At 34.2% G+C, this 13,723-nt stretch overlaps 1 protein-coding gene across 1 annotated transcript; it reads right to left on the bottom strand.

Moving 5' to 3' along the window:
• Window positions 1-3,445: 3,445 nt before the first annotated feature.
• On the bottom strand, window positions 3,446-5,976 carry LOC141614176 (uncharacterized). Its single transcript, XM_074432932.1, has 11 exons — window positions 5,550-5,976; window positions 5,347-5,431; window positions 5,110-5,240; window positions 4,918-5,005; window positions 4,727-4,832; window positions 4,466-4,638; window positions 4,377-4,383; window positions 3,983-4,165; window positions 3,720-3,767; window positions 3,557-3,628; window positions 3,446-3,457 (listed from the first exon to the last, which is right to left on the bottom strand). Exons 1-11 carry the CDS (start codon window positions 5,974-5,976, stop codon window positions 3,446-3,448), a joined length of 1,332 nt encoding a protein of 443 aa, XP_074289033.1.
• Between the last annotated feature and the right edge of the window lie 7,747 nt (window positions 5,977-13,723).

The following is a 13,723-nucleotide window of genomic DNA, read 5'->3' as shown; positions in this document are numbered from 1 at the left end:
ATTCTCATCCCTAGACTCGTCATCGGAGAAACTTAGTACTTCACTTTTAAGGGGAGGCAACCTTCCCTCTACATCAAAGATACGGCCTTCGATGAGTTCAAGGCGGTCATAGGTTTGGTTTTGGGTAACTTGCATTTGGGCTAGCGCGGCTAGGATTCGATCATTACTATCTTGAATTTGTTGGAGATTCGTTTCATCACTTGATCCGGGCATCTTGGAAACTGGATAAGAGATCGGCGACGAATCAAAACACGATCGACCATTCTATCACACTTGCTAAAAGAGGAAAAGTTTTGACTCATGAAGTGGGTGTGTGCCACTTGTGTTGAGTGAGTTTTGAAGAAAGACAAGGTATTTGAAAATGTGTGTCCTAGTCAACTGTAGTGTAGTTGTAGGAGTGGACTCGAAGTGAGGTTTTGAAATGGGCTTGTGGCCCGAATTTTGACACGACAAACGGACAGAGTTTTGACCGGATTTTTGCGCTAATTGAAGGCCCTTTTTTCGATTTTTTGTTTTGAAATTGGGTTTTGATTTTTGAAAATTCGTCATGATTTGTTTAGAAATGGTGATCACGTAAGGTTTAGACATTTATAGAAGCACTATAACGGGATGCTGAGTGCATTTAAAAGGGTTTTGGTTTAAAGGGTGGGTTGCCATACCGAACCATCAAACCCGAAGTCTGTGGAGAGGCTCGTGCCAAACAAGAGTAAGGCCGATTCCTAGTCCATTTCCTCAAGTAGTGAAGGCCCTTGATACAAACAAGAGTAAGCATCATGGTATGGATGACGTCAATCGCTATCCATCCTTAGGCCCAAATAAGAATTAGGACCGTTTAGACGGGACGATTGGTCGAATGGGTTGGGTTGGGCCTAGGAAGGCCGAATAAAACGGCCTAGGAAGACCGAGTTATGAAAACCGACAATTGTCTTGTACAAACTATTCCCTAACCTTGTTCAAGTTTCACCCTAGCTATACGTAAGTGTATTATCCCCAGAGGAGTCGCCAAACTGTGGACAGCGGGCCGCCCACGGGGGCGCTTGGTGAAGGTCGAAAAAAACAAGCGTTTGCATTTTGTATGGAGTCGCCACCAATTTTTATGGGAAATTGGAACCGTTCGAATACCTCGTGCCATGTCAAGACACAAAGTAGTGACATGAACACTAAGCAATCGTTACCCTTAGCATTCTATGTCTAGAATGACTCTCGTGGATACCAATGAACACGGGTGCTCACGGAGATCTGGAGTAAGGGGTGAGGGTCTGTATTAGGAAGCTCTTTTGATCGAACACCTAATCCCGCCCGCCTCGATAGCGGCCTCTACTAATGATTAGGGAAGTTATTCGTACTTGATATATCGTCGGCTACATGCATGCAATGCAACATCCAAGTTTTAATCCTAGCATGTGAAGATTTAACTAAGTCGGTTGACAATTAATTAGCATACAATTGGGTCGAAGTAGGATTTAATGCTCATTTACATGTGAAAGCATACAAGCAATAAAATAAATACCATAAAAGAAATACAATAATGAAAATTACATTAATTACATTGGGATAGGCGATTTATGTCGAAAATACCTTTAAAACGGATGATTTGAGAAAAAAGAGATAAAAGAATAGAAGAAAGAGTTAAATAAATTAACGAACGAAACAGAAAGTGATAATACGGATAATAGTTAATTAATACGTAGACTAATTAAACTAGGTCAAGGCAGAAACGGAGTTCAGGGACAGAACTCATCTCGAACAAAAAGAGATGCGCCCTCTGGAAGAGGCGCAGCAGTTGCTGCGTCTGTTCCAAGGGTGAGTTCTGGCTGTGAAGCCGGAACTGCAAATCGTTAATGTCGATTGGTGATTTAATGGTCAATTGGTGATATTTACTCGGATGAAAGTGATTAATAGATTAATTACATGTGAATGATGGTCATAAAAGCGATAAACATGAATGAGACGAAATTAAACGGATTAATTACATGAAATTATGATGGAAATATTAATGAGTCCTCTATTGAAATAAGTCAATTAGGCTAAATACGACGGATATACAACGAATATGCGAATAAGCAGATTAAACAGATTAAACTATATCAATGACGAGTTCCAGAAACTCAATATGACTAAGTCGAATCTCTAAAATCCGGGTTTGAATTTAATGACGAAAACCCGCAAATATTGGATTATTTAGGATTTAAGTCGGATTTATGATGAATTAAAACATACTAATGATGAGTGAATGATGAATTATATGATACAATATACATGTGAATTATCAATGACGATTATATCAAAGAATTAACGGACAAACAAATAACAAAATAAAAAAATAAAGCGAATTACAGAGGACGAGGAAGAAGAAAAGAAGCAGGAACTGCGGCAGGCTCACGAAGAGGCGCAGAGAAGGCTGCGCTCCTTCAAGAGGCGCGCGATTCTTGCTGCGTCTATTCTCGACGTCATCTCACCGGAAATCCGTAAAAAGAGTTTTAAAGCACGGTTTTGGAAATCGGTTTTAACGGTGTTTTCGACATAAATCTTACAAAGGTGATACGATAAATAAAATACAATAAATAAAAGAGGAATTATACACCCTCAGACTTACATGTTGACGAAACGAGATGAACTAAGATATCGACTAGTGAATGCTTGACGCGAATGCAAAGAGAGTGCCCTCGTAAGAGGAAAACGATTGATTAATTAAGTTGATTATTGTGTAGTTGGTCAAATTGGTCGGTCATGCAACGGAGAGGCTGGTACCCGGAAAGATCCGAGCTTACGTGGTCGAAAGTTCAAGCACGTAGGCGCCAATAAGTAAGAACAAAGTCTAGAATGCAAAGAGAGAAGAGAAGGGCGGACACTCGCGTGAGAAATATGAGGAACGAAAGCTCCTATTTATACTAATCACACGACGGAATTAGGGTTTCGGAGACTCTTTGGAAGTGAATCTCGGAAAGATATGAAAAAAGATACGTAAGACATGCAAAGAAGGGCCTGGGAAAAGGCGCAGCAGCCACTGCGTCTCTTGGAAGAGGCGCAAAGACTGCTCGCGTCTATTCCCAGGAGGTTTCCTCCTCTTTGAAGAAAGATTTCGCGTTTGAGTTATGGTAGGACGGAAATAATTCGATTATCTTATGAATATTACGGGATATTATTTGCCAAAAGATAAAATTTGTGAAATATGGAATAGAAACATCCAGAACATTCCAGAATATTCTGACTCGGGATTTAACGGTTATCAGAAAATGGAGACGGTTTTTGACCGGACTCGAATGTACTCTTATTCTTGCCAAAACGACCGTATCGGCGCGTAGATGACAACTAAAAGGTAGACATTTAATATTTGAGCAATCACTTGACGATAATCTTACGAACTGTCACAAATCGTTCCGCGTATCAAACATGCAGCCCAATCATCACCTGGTGGTTTGCGGGAGGTGTAGAAACGAGGTGTCTACACACTTTCCTGTAGACAATTGTTACATATGCTTTAAATAATGATTGTTTTAAATTAAGTAATTACTAAGGAAAATCTGTTAAAGATAGTATAGAAGTGTTGTTTTACCTGTGTCATATTTAATGTTAAAATCTTTTCCACAGATTCATCGTTATGTATTCCCTTGACAGCACTATCATCCTGTAATGGTTCACAGATTTTTTACAATAGCTTAAAAGTGTGTATAATTAATTATTTCCGATTAATATTTGAAGGGATAATTATGTTTTACCTCGCATTCTTTGGCCGCTAAGACTTGATTCTCGTATTGAATTTTCTCCTGCACATATCATTTTAATATTTTAAGCTCTTTTAAGTAGATTGTATTTTCTAAATGCAAAAATTTTTAATTTCACTACCAAAAGACTGCCCATTGAGTCCGGTATTTCACTTTCAAGCAAACACTCATTTCCTGGTTTTAAAATGCTAAATTGTTAGCTAAACGATTATTGATATTTGGTAAAATTTAATAAAGAATTTAAATTGCTTTATTACCTGTATCATTTTGTATTGTTCAGTCCATGCTTCTATATGTCTCAACTCATCACTGTAGTCCACAACCGTGTAGCACCTTGAGCTTAATTCCAGATTGTACCTTTTGTCAACTACTAACTTGAGTACGTACTTCTTTCGTAACATTGACGTTAGTTCTTGTGGCACTCCTCGGACATTTCCTACCTGTGTATATTTTATATTAAGAGAACTTTTGATGCTATAATTAAGATTATATGAAACAAAAAGTATTTGTGTAATGTAATTTAGTGGTCGTACCTGGTGTAGTTTGTCTAAACATTCCAAAGGAGTCTTTGCAACCTTTTTTTTTGATTTGTTTATCATACATGATTAAATTTGCTTTTGCTCCATTATCATCGCTAATTATAAATCTCACCTTAAATCTGCATTTATAAATATGATTATGATGTAAGATACGTATGTATAAATAATGCTATCGTAGAATCAAAATACATGGGATTTTACCGTGTTGCTCTATTTTCGCTGCCCTCTTCATGTGCTATACAATTTTCGTCTGAACAGTACCATTTGCCATGTCTCTTCCCAACTGGACTTGTACACTTTTGGCATATATTACGGTACCATCCAAAAGTGTCGTCTATTTCATTCAAGTATGCTACTGTCACATATTTGCCAGCCTGTTTTGTACATTTGAGTAAGTATTAAAAAACTAAAGAAACTAATTATAAAGATTAATATATTTTCGTGAATCATGTAAATGCTAACCAATTCAGTACACATGATTTCGTGTAGTGTCTTGCAACTTTCATCCAATATTGTCTTGTTCTTGCTTTCAACAACTCCTTTACTTCTACCTGGCCTTGCTGATAATCTGCATTATTTGGCGTGTTAGATGAGGTAAACACGTTTATGTGGTTTTTATGTTAAAAAAAATCTGTTTTTTTCCATATGCCCACCTTGTCCTAATATAATGTGCCTCAGGTATTTCTGGATTAACATAGATCTTGCTCACATCGTCTACAGTTGATAGACGAATGTGTCCTCCTATAATTCGAAAGAAATAAGAAAATATTTAGTGTTATTTAAATTGAAGTAATCTGGAAAATGGTATTTATTTTAATGAACTGGGCATGAATCGTAGTTGTTACCTTTTGTGACTATCCTTTCCACGCATTGCATAACAATAACTGGTTTCTTCGACTTGTGGCAAAGATTTGTTGCTATATGTTCACCGTCTTTAGTGTATGATCCCCACATCCAAAATGATAATTGAGTATCGCTGCAATTTGGTAAGGATGGTTTTGATAAGTAATGTGTCATTTTTTGAAATCAACTTTGACATCTATAATAATCAACTTTGACCATCAAAAATAACTGAGTCTTACTCTTGGTTTGCCAAATCCAGTGCCATTCTTTTGGTGTTGTTGTGTACAAAGACAGCATTGTAGTCCTCTACTCCTCCTATGACATCTATAATAATATAGGAGATTTATTTAGTAAATTGTACATGAAATATTAAATTCACTGCAATAAGTATTCAATATGAGATTGAACAACATTTAAAGAATTAAGTTGTTAATGATAATACCTATTAGTTGTCTTCCTTCTAGTTTGTTACTAATGATATCTTCAAATGAGACAAACTTAAAACCATGCTTTGGAATAGACCCACACTCTATTTCATCAATGGTTATCCGCGTACCAAATCTGATCCGATACTTGTGTGTTGTTGCAAGGTGGAATCCGTGGTTACGGACTGTTTGAAATCTCCCTATTTTGTACGTCTTTCCTTCTTCAATTCTTCCATCGTATTTCTTGATCAATGATTTTGTGATTAATCCTTGAAAAACATTGTTTTCTTCATCAACCATTAGGAACTCAACTTTATGAAAAATCCCTTTTCCATGATTGTTCCATTCCTGTTTTTTCCATTTCCTTATCACCCTGACTTTCATGTATACATTAAAGTCTCCTTCTTGAATTTTAGCAATCGTTTTTTGTGTCGGTTGTTCCATTGTTGAATATATTTTGTTAATGTGTTTGTTTGAAATAAGTTCTTTGGAAAATTTCAAGATTATATGGAGGAGTTTAACGGGTTTTAGGTAGTGTGGGGTAGTTAATTGGTAATGGGAGATTTTGGATTGTAGATTGTGGATTGTGGAGGCAGTAGTGGTAATTTGGTAGGAAGAGTGGGAGATTATTTGATAATCTGAATTTTAACTTAATTACTTAATTAATAATCTGTAATTTTAATTTTATTTTAATTACTTTAATTTCATTAATAATTATTGTTAATCATCAATATCATTATTGTGTATGTTTTTTCAATGAACTATAGTATTAATATGAATATTCTGAATAATTTTAATTAAATTTGTAATTTTAATTTAATTACTTAGTTTACTTAAATTTAATTAATAATTAATGTTGATGATTAATATCATTATTGTGTATGTATTTTCACAGAATTACAGTATTAATATTAATATAGTACGATTTTTATTGTGTTGCAGTTGTGGACATTCTGCGATTTTATAAACGTTCATATCGATGATGAATGGGGGACATTCTGAGATTTTATAAAAGATGGAAGCTTGGAGGTAAGTATGATTACTATTGGCAGCTAACTAAAATGCCACCCCACAAAAAGTGGTATGGCGGCATTTAGTTATTGTTACCAAGTTTTCATGAAATCTCGATGATGAGTGGTATGATACCGATCTGAGAGATCTTTCATAATTTTTCATTTTTGTTTAAATTATTTGTTTTCTTTTTATTATTTTTACATTAATGTTTTTTGTTTCTCGTTTTGATGTAAAGCAAAGCAAATTGGAATCAAAGGTCGTCCACATTTGATGAATGTAGTGGATTGTAATTTGTATATCTGCCTCTAATACTTTATGATTTTTCGATGATGATTTTTCGATTTTATTTATTTAATTTGTAATATTTTATTTTGTAGTAATGTAATTTTATTTAATTTTATGTAATTTTATTTAATTTTTTGATTTCGACCGATCAACACCAAATATATGAATAAATAACAGCTAAACAACTTTTTAATCGACTTTGGATATTGATATTTTTTCGTCAGAATTATTTACACGGAATAAATACCAACTAAACAACTTTTTTCAAGACGGAAATTAACAGCAAAAGATTAGCAAATATGGAGAGAGAGTAATTAAATCCCAAAACTTTAGTAGGGGCCCACCAATGCTGATTTTAAGCAGCCAATAGAAATCCAGGAAAGAACCCAGCTTTTATACTAGTTAGATTGTGTTTGGCTTCCTTCCGTAGTCCATACTCTCAAAACTTCTCAAGGAGAAAAACATACTCACGCGACTTTTACGCGGTAAATATCTTTTGCTACGTATTTGCAAAAATTATAAAAGTTAGATATTTTTAATGTACTCTTAAAGACGAATCAAATAAGATCCCACATGAATATATTTTATATATCGAGAGAAAATTGAAATTGAGTGTCCGCTTGTGAATAGTGTGCAAAAGAGAAACATGTAAAGTGGAGTTGAATGGAGGGAGTATATCAATATCAGCTACAATTAACTAAAATTAGGCCCAATTAAAACCAAACTCATCCACCCACATCTCTCGCCCTTTGCATTGTTTGCTCTCCATTTTGGTAGAACCCCCCCACCCCAAAGTCAGACCAGCACTCCAAAATCATGCATTGCCCAACTGCCTGGCTGCCGCTTCGCCATGAATATTGATCGCAGTCCACGGCTCCACGCAACCCTTCCACGTAGATATTCTTCTCAATGTTATGTTTTTTTAAGAGTTTTTTTGTCAAACACAACCTTTAAAAAACTTTTTTTTTTTCCAAATACCACCTTTAAAAAAAAATTTTATGAAACACAACCTTTAATAAAATTTTTTTTGTTAAACACGACATTTTGACTAGAGTTTGAACACTTGCAATGGGGTGACTTTCAGTCGATGTTTGAGATAGCAAACGAAGTCGGTTTGAGGTGTTCTTAGACTCTTTGGAAAGGTGGGAGTACAAGCTTTCAGGGGGTTACTAATACGGTGGTGATAGGTGGCCTTATGTCGGGTATATTGGTGTGTAAAGTAAGGCTGGTCAAGGAGTAAATTGGAGGTAAAAACAAATCAGAAAAACACCAATTCACTCTTTGACCAAGTAATCAAACTAAGGTGTTGTTTGGCCAACAAGTCAAGCTTTAAAAGTGCTTTTGTAACTGAAAAAGTAGTAGTTAAACCAAACACCCTAAATTATGGAGTTTTAAAACTACTTTACAAAAAGTCAAAAACTAAAACTTTTACTCCCAAAAGTAGAAGTATGTATTTTCTACTTCTACTTTTCACATAAAGTGCCAAAAATTCATTACTTATGCGTTTTTTTTCTCCCCAGGAAACCATTAATTCTTTATATATGTTGTACCTCCACTTTTTCTCTTCTTTGTACAATATTTGCTTCTTTCCTCTCACATACACTATCAAAGTACCGGGTGTGTAAAATTATAGTTTTGATTTGCTTCTCTTCTAACACAATATTGGTTGGCATAATTTTAATTTGATAAGGGTGTCTAAAATTTAGAGCTGATCATCTCCGGGCTGACCCGTCCGGCCCGCTACTTAAGCGGGCTTGATCACATATTTTTTTTTTAAATTAGTGGTTAATGGACATGAAAAAATCGGCACGTTAAATTAATGGGCGTGAATGGACTAAATAAAAATGTTCGTGGACAGCCCGTTAGGCCCACTAATAGCTTATAATGTATTTTTACTCCCTTAAAATGATTTACCAAACTAAATAATTAACCAAGGTCTATGTTACAATCGAACACCCGATTAAATTAAGAAATAAAAATAACACTCAAATTGTTGTATCATCAATTTGGGCAATTTATTATGCCTCAAACCAAATAATGTCAGTATGAGGACGTAATATGTAACACAAAGACATAGTATATTGTTCGATTTTTGGTACGCTAACATATTATTTCTAGTCCGTGTCTTCTATATTTTAAAGCGCAGCGGCCCATGGGCAGGCCCGCTAACTTATATCGGACGAGTATGGACAACTTCAATAAGCATGTCATAGTGGACACGGACAGGAAAAATAGGCCAGCCGGACACTTTTAAGTCAGGTTGGCCTGATCCGTGTCCGGCCCAAGCCCGCAAACGAACAACTCTAGTAAAATTATACGAAGTAAATTGAAGGGTATTATATAGTTTTAGTATAATAGACGAGTGATTACATAAATTTTTTAAACGTTGATTTTTATTCAAATGATGAATCTATAAATAACATGGTTAATAAAAAAAACAAAAAAAAAAGCTCGATGATAGTAGTTAGGCCAAACATGAAAAGCTTCTGAATAAACTCATTTCAAAAATGAAAAGCTATTTTTACACAAGTAAGGCCAAACAGCACCTAAATTTACTGGTAAATAAAACATGAATGTTCAAAACTAATAGAACATGAAATGAAATCCTTTCTCACAAGAAAATATAGGACAACTCAATGATCGAAACAAAAAAATTAAGGTTTAGTTTTAATTACAATATTTGGAGTTTTCAAATTAATATTGCAAGTTTTGAAGTTATAATTAGTAAATAAAACATGAATATTTAAAGCTAATAATTTTTAACTTAAACTTAAAGTTTTCAATTCAAAAAAAATAATACTCAAGTTAAAACAAGTAGTTATAAAAAATTAGAAAACTAAATTATCATCTTGAAATCTAGTATTTGAAATCGAAATCCAAACGTTTTTTTAATTGATTTTCGCCATAGTAGTTGATGGTGGAGTACTAGAGTTGGTGGAGAGGCGAGGCCAAGGGAGGTGGTGGGGACGAGGATCGTCGGTTTCCTGGCAAAGGACTAGAGTAAAAGACAAAACGAAGCTTTTGTTCATTGGACTAACTGACTACAATAGTTCTCAAACTTTCTCCGGAGTATTTTATTCTATTTGTTTATTCACAAATTCTCATTGAAGACGAATACTATCAGTCACAAGCTGAAAACGAATAGTGTCCCTCTCACAAAATGGAAATGGACAGTGCAAGTGGTAGGGTGAATGGACACCCCCACTTGTCCTCCTACTTGCATTTTGTGAGAGGGCCACTATGCGCCTTCAGCTTGTGACGGATAGTGGCCGTCTTCAACGAAACGGATTGTTGTTTATTGGGCTAGTTTTTTTTATTGGATCCGTCCTATACTATAAGACGGTCCTATAAGAGAGTTCTTGCATCAGCTAGTATTCCTTAAGACGAAGATAACATTAAAACAGATCAAATATCATCCCACATATACATATAAGACAAATATTTTAATCCTCACAACCCTATCTTTTTTCTTGTGTCAAGACCCATAAATCTTGACGCGTGACCTAGGCAAGAAGTTGCTTGTCAATTTAGAGTCGAAACCCAACTTAACTGGAGCCGCTCAACGAATGGGTATGTGATAAGTTATGTTAAATGTGAATATATTGAAGGAGTTATGTCCACTGTCCTATACGAATTAACCCGCTTGAGTCTATATAGTCGATATGTCTTGCTAGAGGCCAATGTCGGTTTGACACTTAAATGGTTTACGTGTCTGGTAGTCTTAAATGGGCCTATTGGATCACATACAAAAGGTACAAGATTAATATTTTTATAAGTCCGACTTATGATAATATTAATAGGGGTATAATACGGATTAGGCCCAACTACGTTGAAAATAGGGTTTAGTAAGACTACTAGTGTATCTCACCTATATAAGAAAGGGTTTGTGTGACATAAAGTGAGACATACACAAGAGAGAACGAGGGTTTTCTCTAAGTCTTACTTGTAACACCCGCCATTTTTCCAATTTAATTTCGTAAAACGTATTTTATTTCTGATTACGATTTAAATTTTTAATCTTGTATGTATGGTTTTGGTTTAATATTTTGATTAAACCCGTTTTTAATCTATTTCTAGCCCGATTTCACAAACGGGCCGACTTTTATATCAATGATCAATTTTCAATAGTCAACTTTGGCACTAAAATTCATTTTGGCGTGTAAATTTGTGATCAATATCACATCTTTGTTTTATTTTGTGCACCTTCTCATTCTTGGCAATTCATTTCCTTCCTCTTTTAATATGTTTATGATCACTCCTTATTTAGTGAAACTATCTTCTAATTGCCTTGTTTAGGCGTGTAGATTTGTGAGAATTGGTCATTACCATATTCTTATTATTTCGTACTGACCTATTCACATTCACTCTTTCATTTACACAAAAATAAGGCAAAATATCATCTCTTTTTCTCTCATTGTTGGACGTGTATTTCGAGACTCCAAGCATAGCTTTATCCATCAAATTTTCATCCTCTTATTCATCCATCTCTTCATCATAATTTATGAGTTAAAGACTAATTACTCTTTAATTCTTCTTTTAATTAACTTTTTATATGATTTTTCACCATATATTTATATTGTTTTATAGGCTTGTAGAGGAATCAATTGAAGGATAGCTTATTGTTGATGTGGATCCGGTAACAAGGTAACACGTGATGGCTGACTCGATATTTCATTAAGTGAATTGAGTAGTTGCATGTTTTATACTTGTTTTAATATTTTTATATGATTTTAATTGAATTTGTGTATTTCGAAAAATATGATTTACGATGTTATAAGATTAATGAATAATTGGATTTGCATGACCGAGACTATTGTTATAATATGTGTCGAAATTTTTATATATTGTTCTTATTAATGTCTTTAATAAAGTTTCAGCACTTTGTCAAATCTGTCTGTCGTCTTGTACAATTTATTTCTTCGTCTTAAAATGTACGTCTTTGAAAATATTGAAAAGAGACTCATATTTATTTCAAGTTTATATTTAACCTGTAAAATGTCGTAATTTTTGTACGTGTTGTTTGTTCACAATAAAATATTTATGAACAGCGCACTGAAATACTCTCGAAACGGACAGTAGCTCAAAGATTATTTCGAAAACGTATTTATCCTTTGAAACTATTGTGGGTATTTTTTGTAAATAAACTTTGAAGAGTCTAGATGATTTTAGAATTTTACTTTACCCAAAAATAATTTGTTAAACCTATTTTATAAACTGATATATTTTGTGCGACGATTTCTGTCAGACTTTAAAGACCAGTTTCTAAACCCCTGTTAAGTTCATCATTTGGAAAATGTTTATTTCACAAATGTTGTATCTAAGTATCTTAGTAATCCAACCCAATTGGCCTTGCATAATTTCGATTATTCTAGAATTAGTTATGATTTTTATAGCAAGACTGTTCTGTTTTCGGAAAGCTGTAAATTTTGTTGGTTAAGCCTTTTTTACTATTTCGTCCTTGCCATTTATAAATGGATTGAATTTCTATTTTTATTGTCCTATTAAAAATGAATTCAACATTTTATACAATTAATTTAGGATATAAGTCTCAAGGCCTATTAATAACTATTTTGATATAATTCTTAGTTTTAACGATTTATTATATCGAATACTTACCTTTTTTTAAGAATTTTCTATTTTAAGGAAGTTTCCATTTTTGCAAAGTTACTATATTCGGAGGTTACTATTTTTGGAAAGTTTCCATTTTTAGAAAGTTTCCTTTTTAGAAAAGTTCCCATTTAAAGATTTTGGATAATGAATACCATTTGAATTGGGTTTGAATAACTTATGGAATAAGTAAGGTGTAAGGTTTAGAATAATAAGCTTAGGTATCTTGGACATGCTTTAAAGGTAGCCTTTGAGCCGGTTGCTTATGTTTTGTGTCTTGGACATGCTTTAAAGGTAGCCTCTGAGCCAAATGCTTATGTTTTGTGTCTTGGACATGCTTTAAAGGTATCTTCTGAGCCGGATGCTTATGTTTTGTGTCTTGGACATGCTTTAAAGGTAGCCTCTGAGCCGGATACTTGTGTGTTGCCGGACACATTGGTGTCGTACGTTGGACATGCTTCAAATTTAGCCTCTGAGCCAAGTACTTTGATTTATTTGCAAACTCTTAGTTTTCGAAGCTAATTTCCACAAAAAGAATTGAGATGTTGGTTTACTATGTTTACTCTATCGTTTGACTAATGAGTTTTGAAATGTTTATTACTTATCATGTTTTTATCATATGTTAAAATAATATTGTTTTAAGTTTTCAAGTATTTTGTTATATTAGCATTGCTTATTTAACTTGATGAAATATGGCTGGGAGAACGCCTGAGTTACTCCCCACTGATTGTGGCTGTTATGTATATAACATGACATGTTTTGGATTTGCTGGGATTGGAGGGTGAGCTAGTGAGTAGTATAGATCCTACTCTTTTGTTTCCTAATTATTTTGGATATTGTTAAACACTATTTCAAGGTTTTAGTTTTTACCCTTTTTTAGCAAAAGTGACAATTGTATCGATTTACCTTCTGGGGAATGTTCCCGTGGATTATTTTATTTAACTCGAGTTTGATTTCATTTAGTATTTATCATTGTGATTTAATCTCATTCGACAGTGTTTCTGATACTGTTTTGCACTGGATTTTGTATGGGTTACATTACTTCCTCCTTTCAGTACTAGCATACGAGATGCAGATTAGTACCTGTGTGGATACCGGTAAAGGCATCACAACTGAGGTGCTTATTATTCGTCTGGGGTTTCGGATTTCTACATCAACTATACTTCTTATAATCGTTATTATTCCGCTACGCTAGAGGTATGTGATTCATCTCATTTACGATGTTAATTTGTTTAATACTTGCAATTGATCCGGGCTCATAGGGTATGCGAAACCCTACATTGGT

Source organism: Silene latifolia, chromosome 11, assembly GCF_048544455.1.
Source record: "Silene latifolia isolate original U9 population chromosome 11, ASM4854445v1, whole genome shotgun sequence".
Taxonomy (NCBI): Eukaryota; Viridiplantae; Streptophyta; class Magnoliopsida; order Caryophyllales; family Caryophyllaceae; genus Silene; species Silene latifolia.
This window is presented reverse-complemented; position numbering and strand designations above follow the sequence as displayed.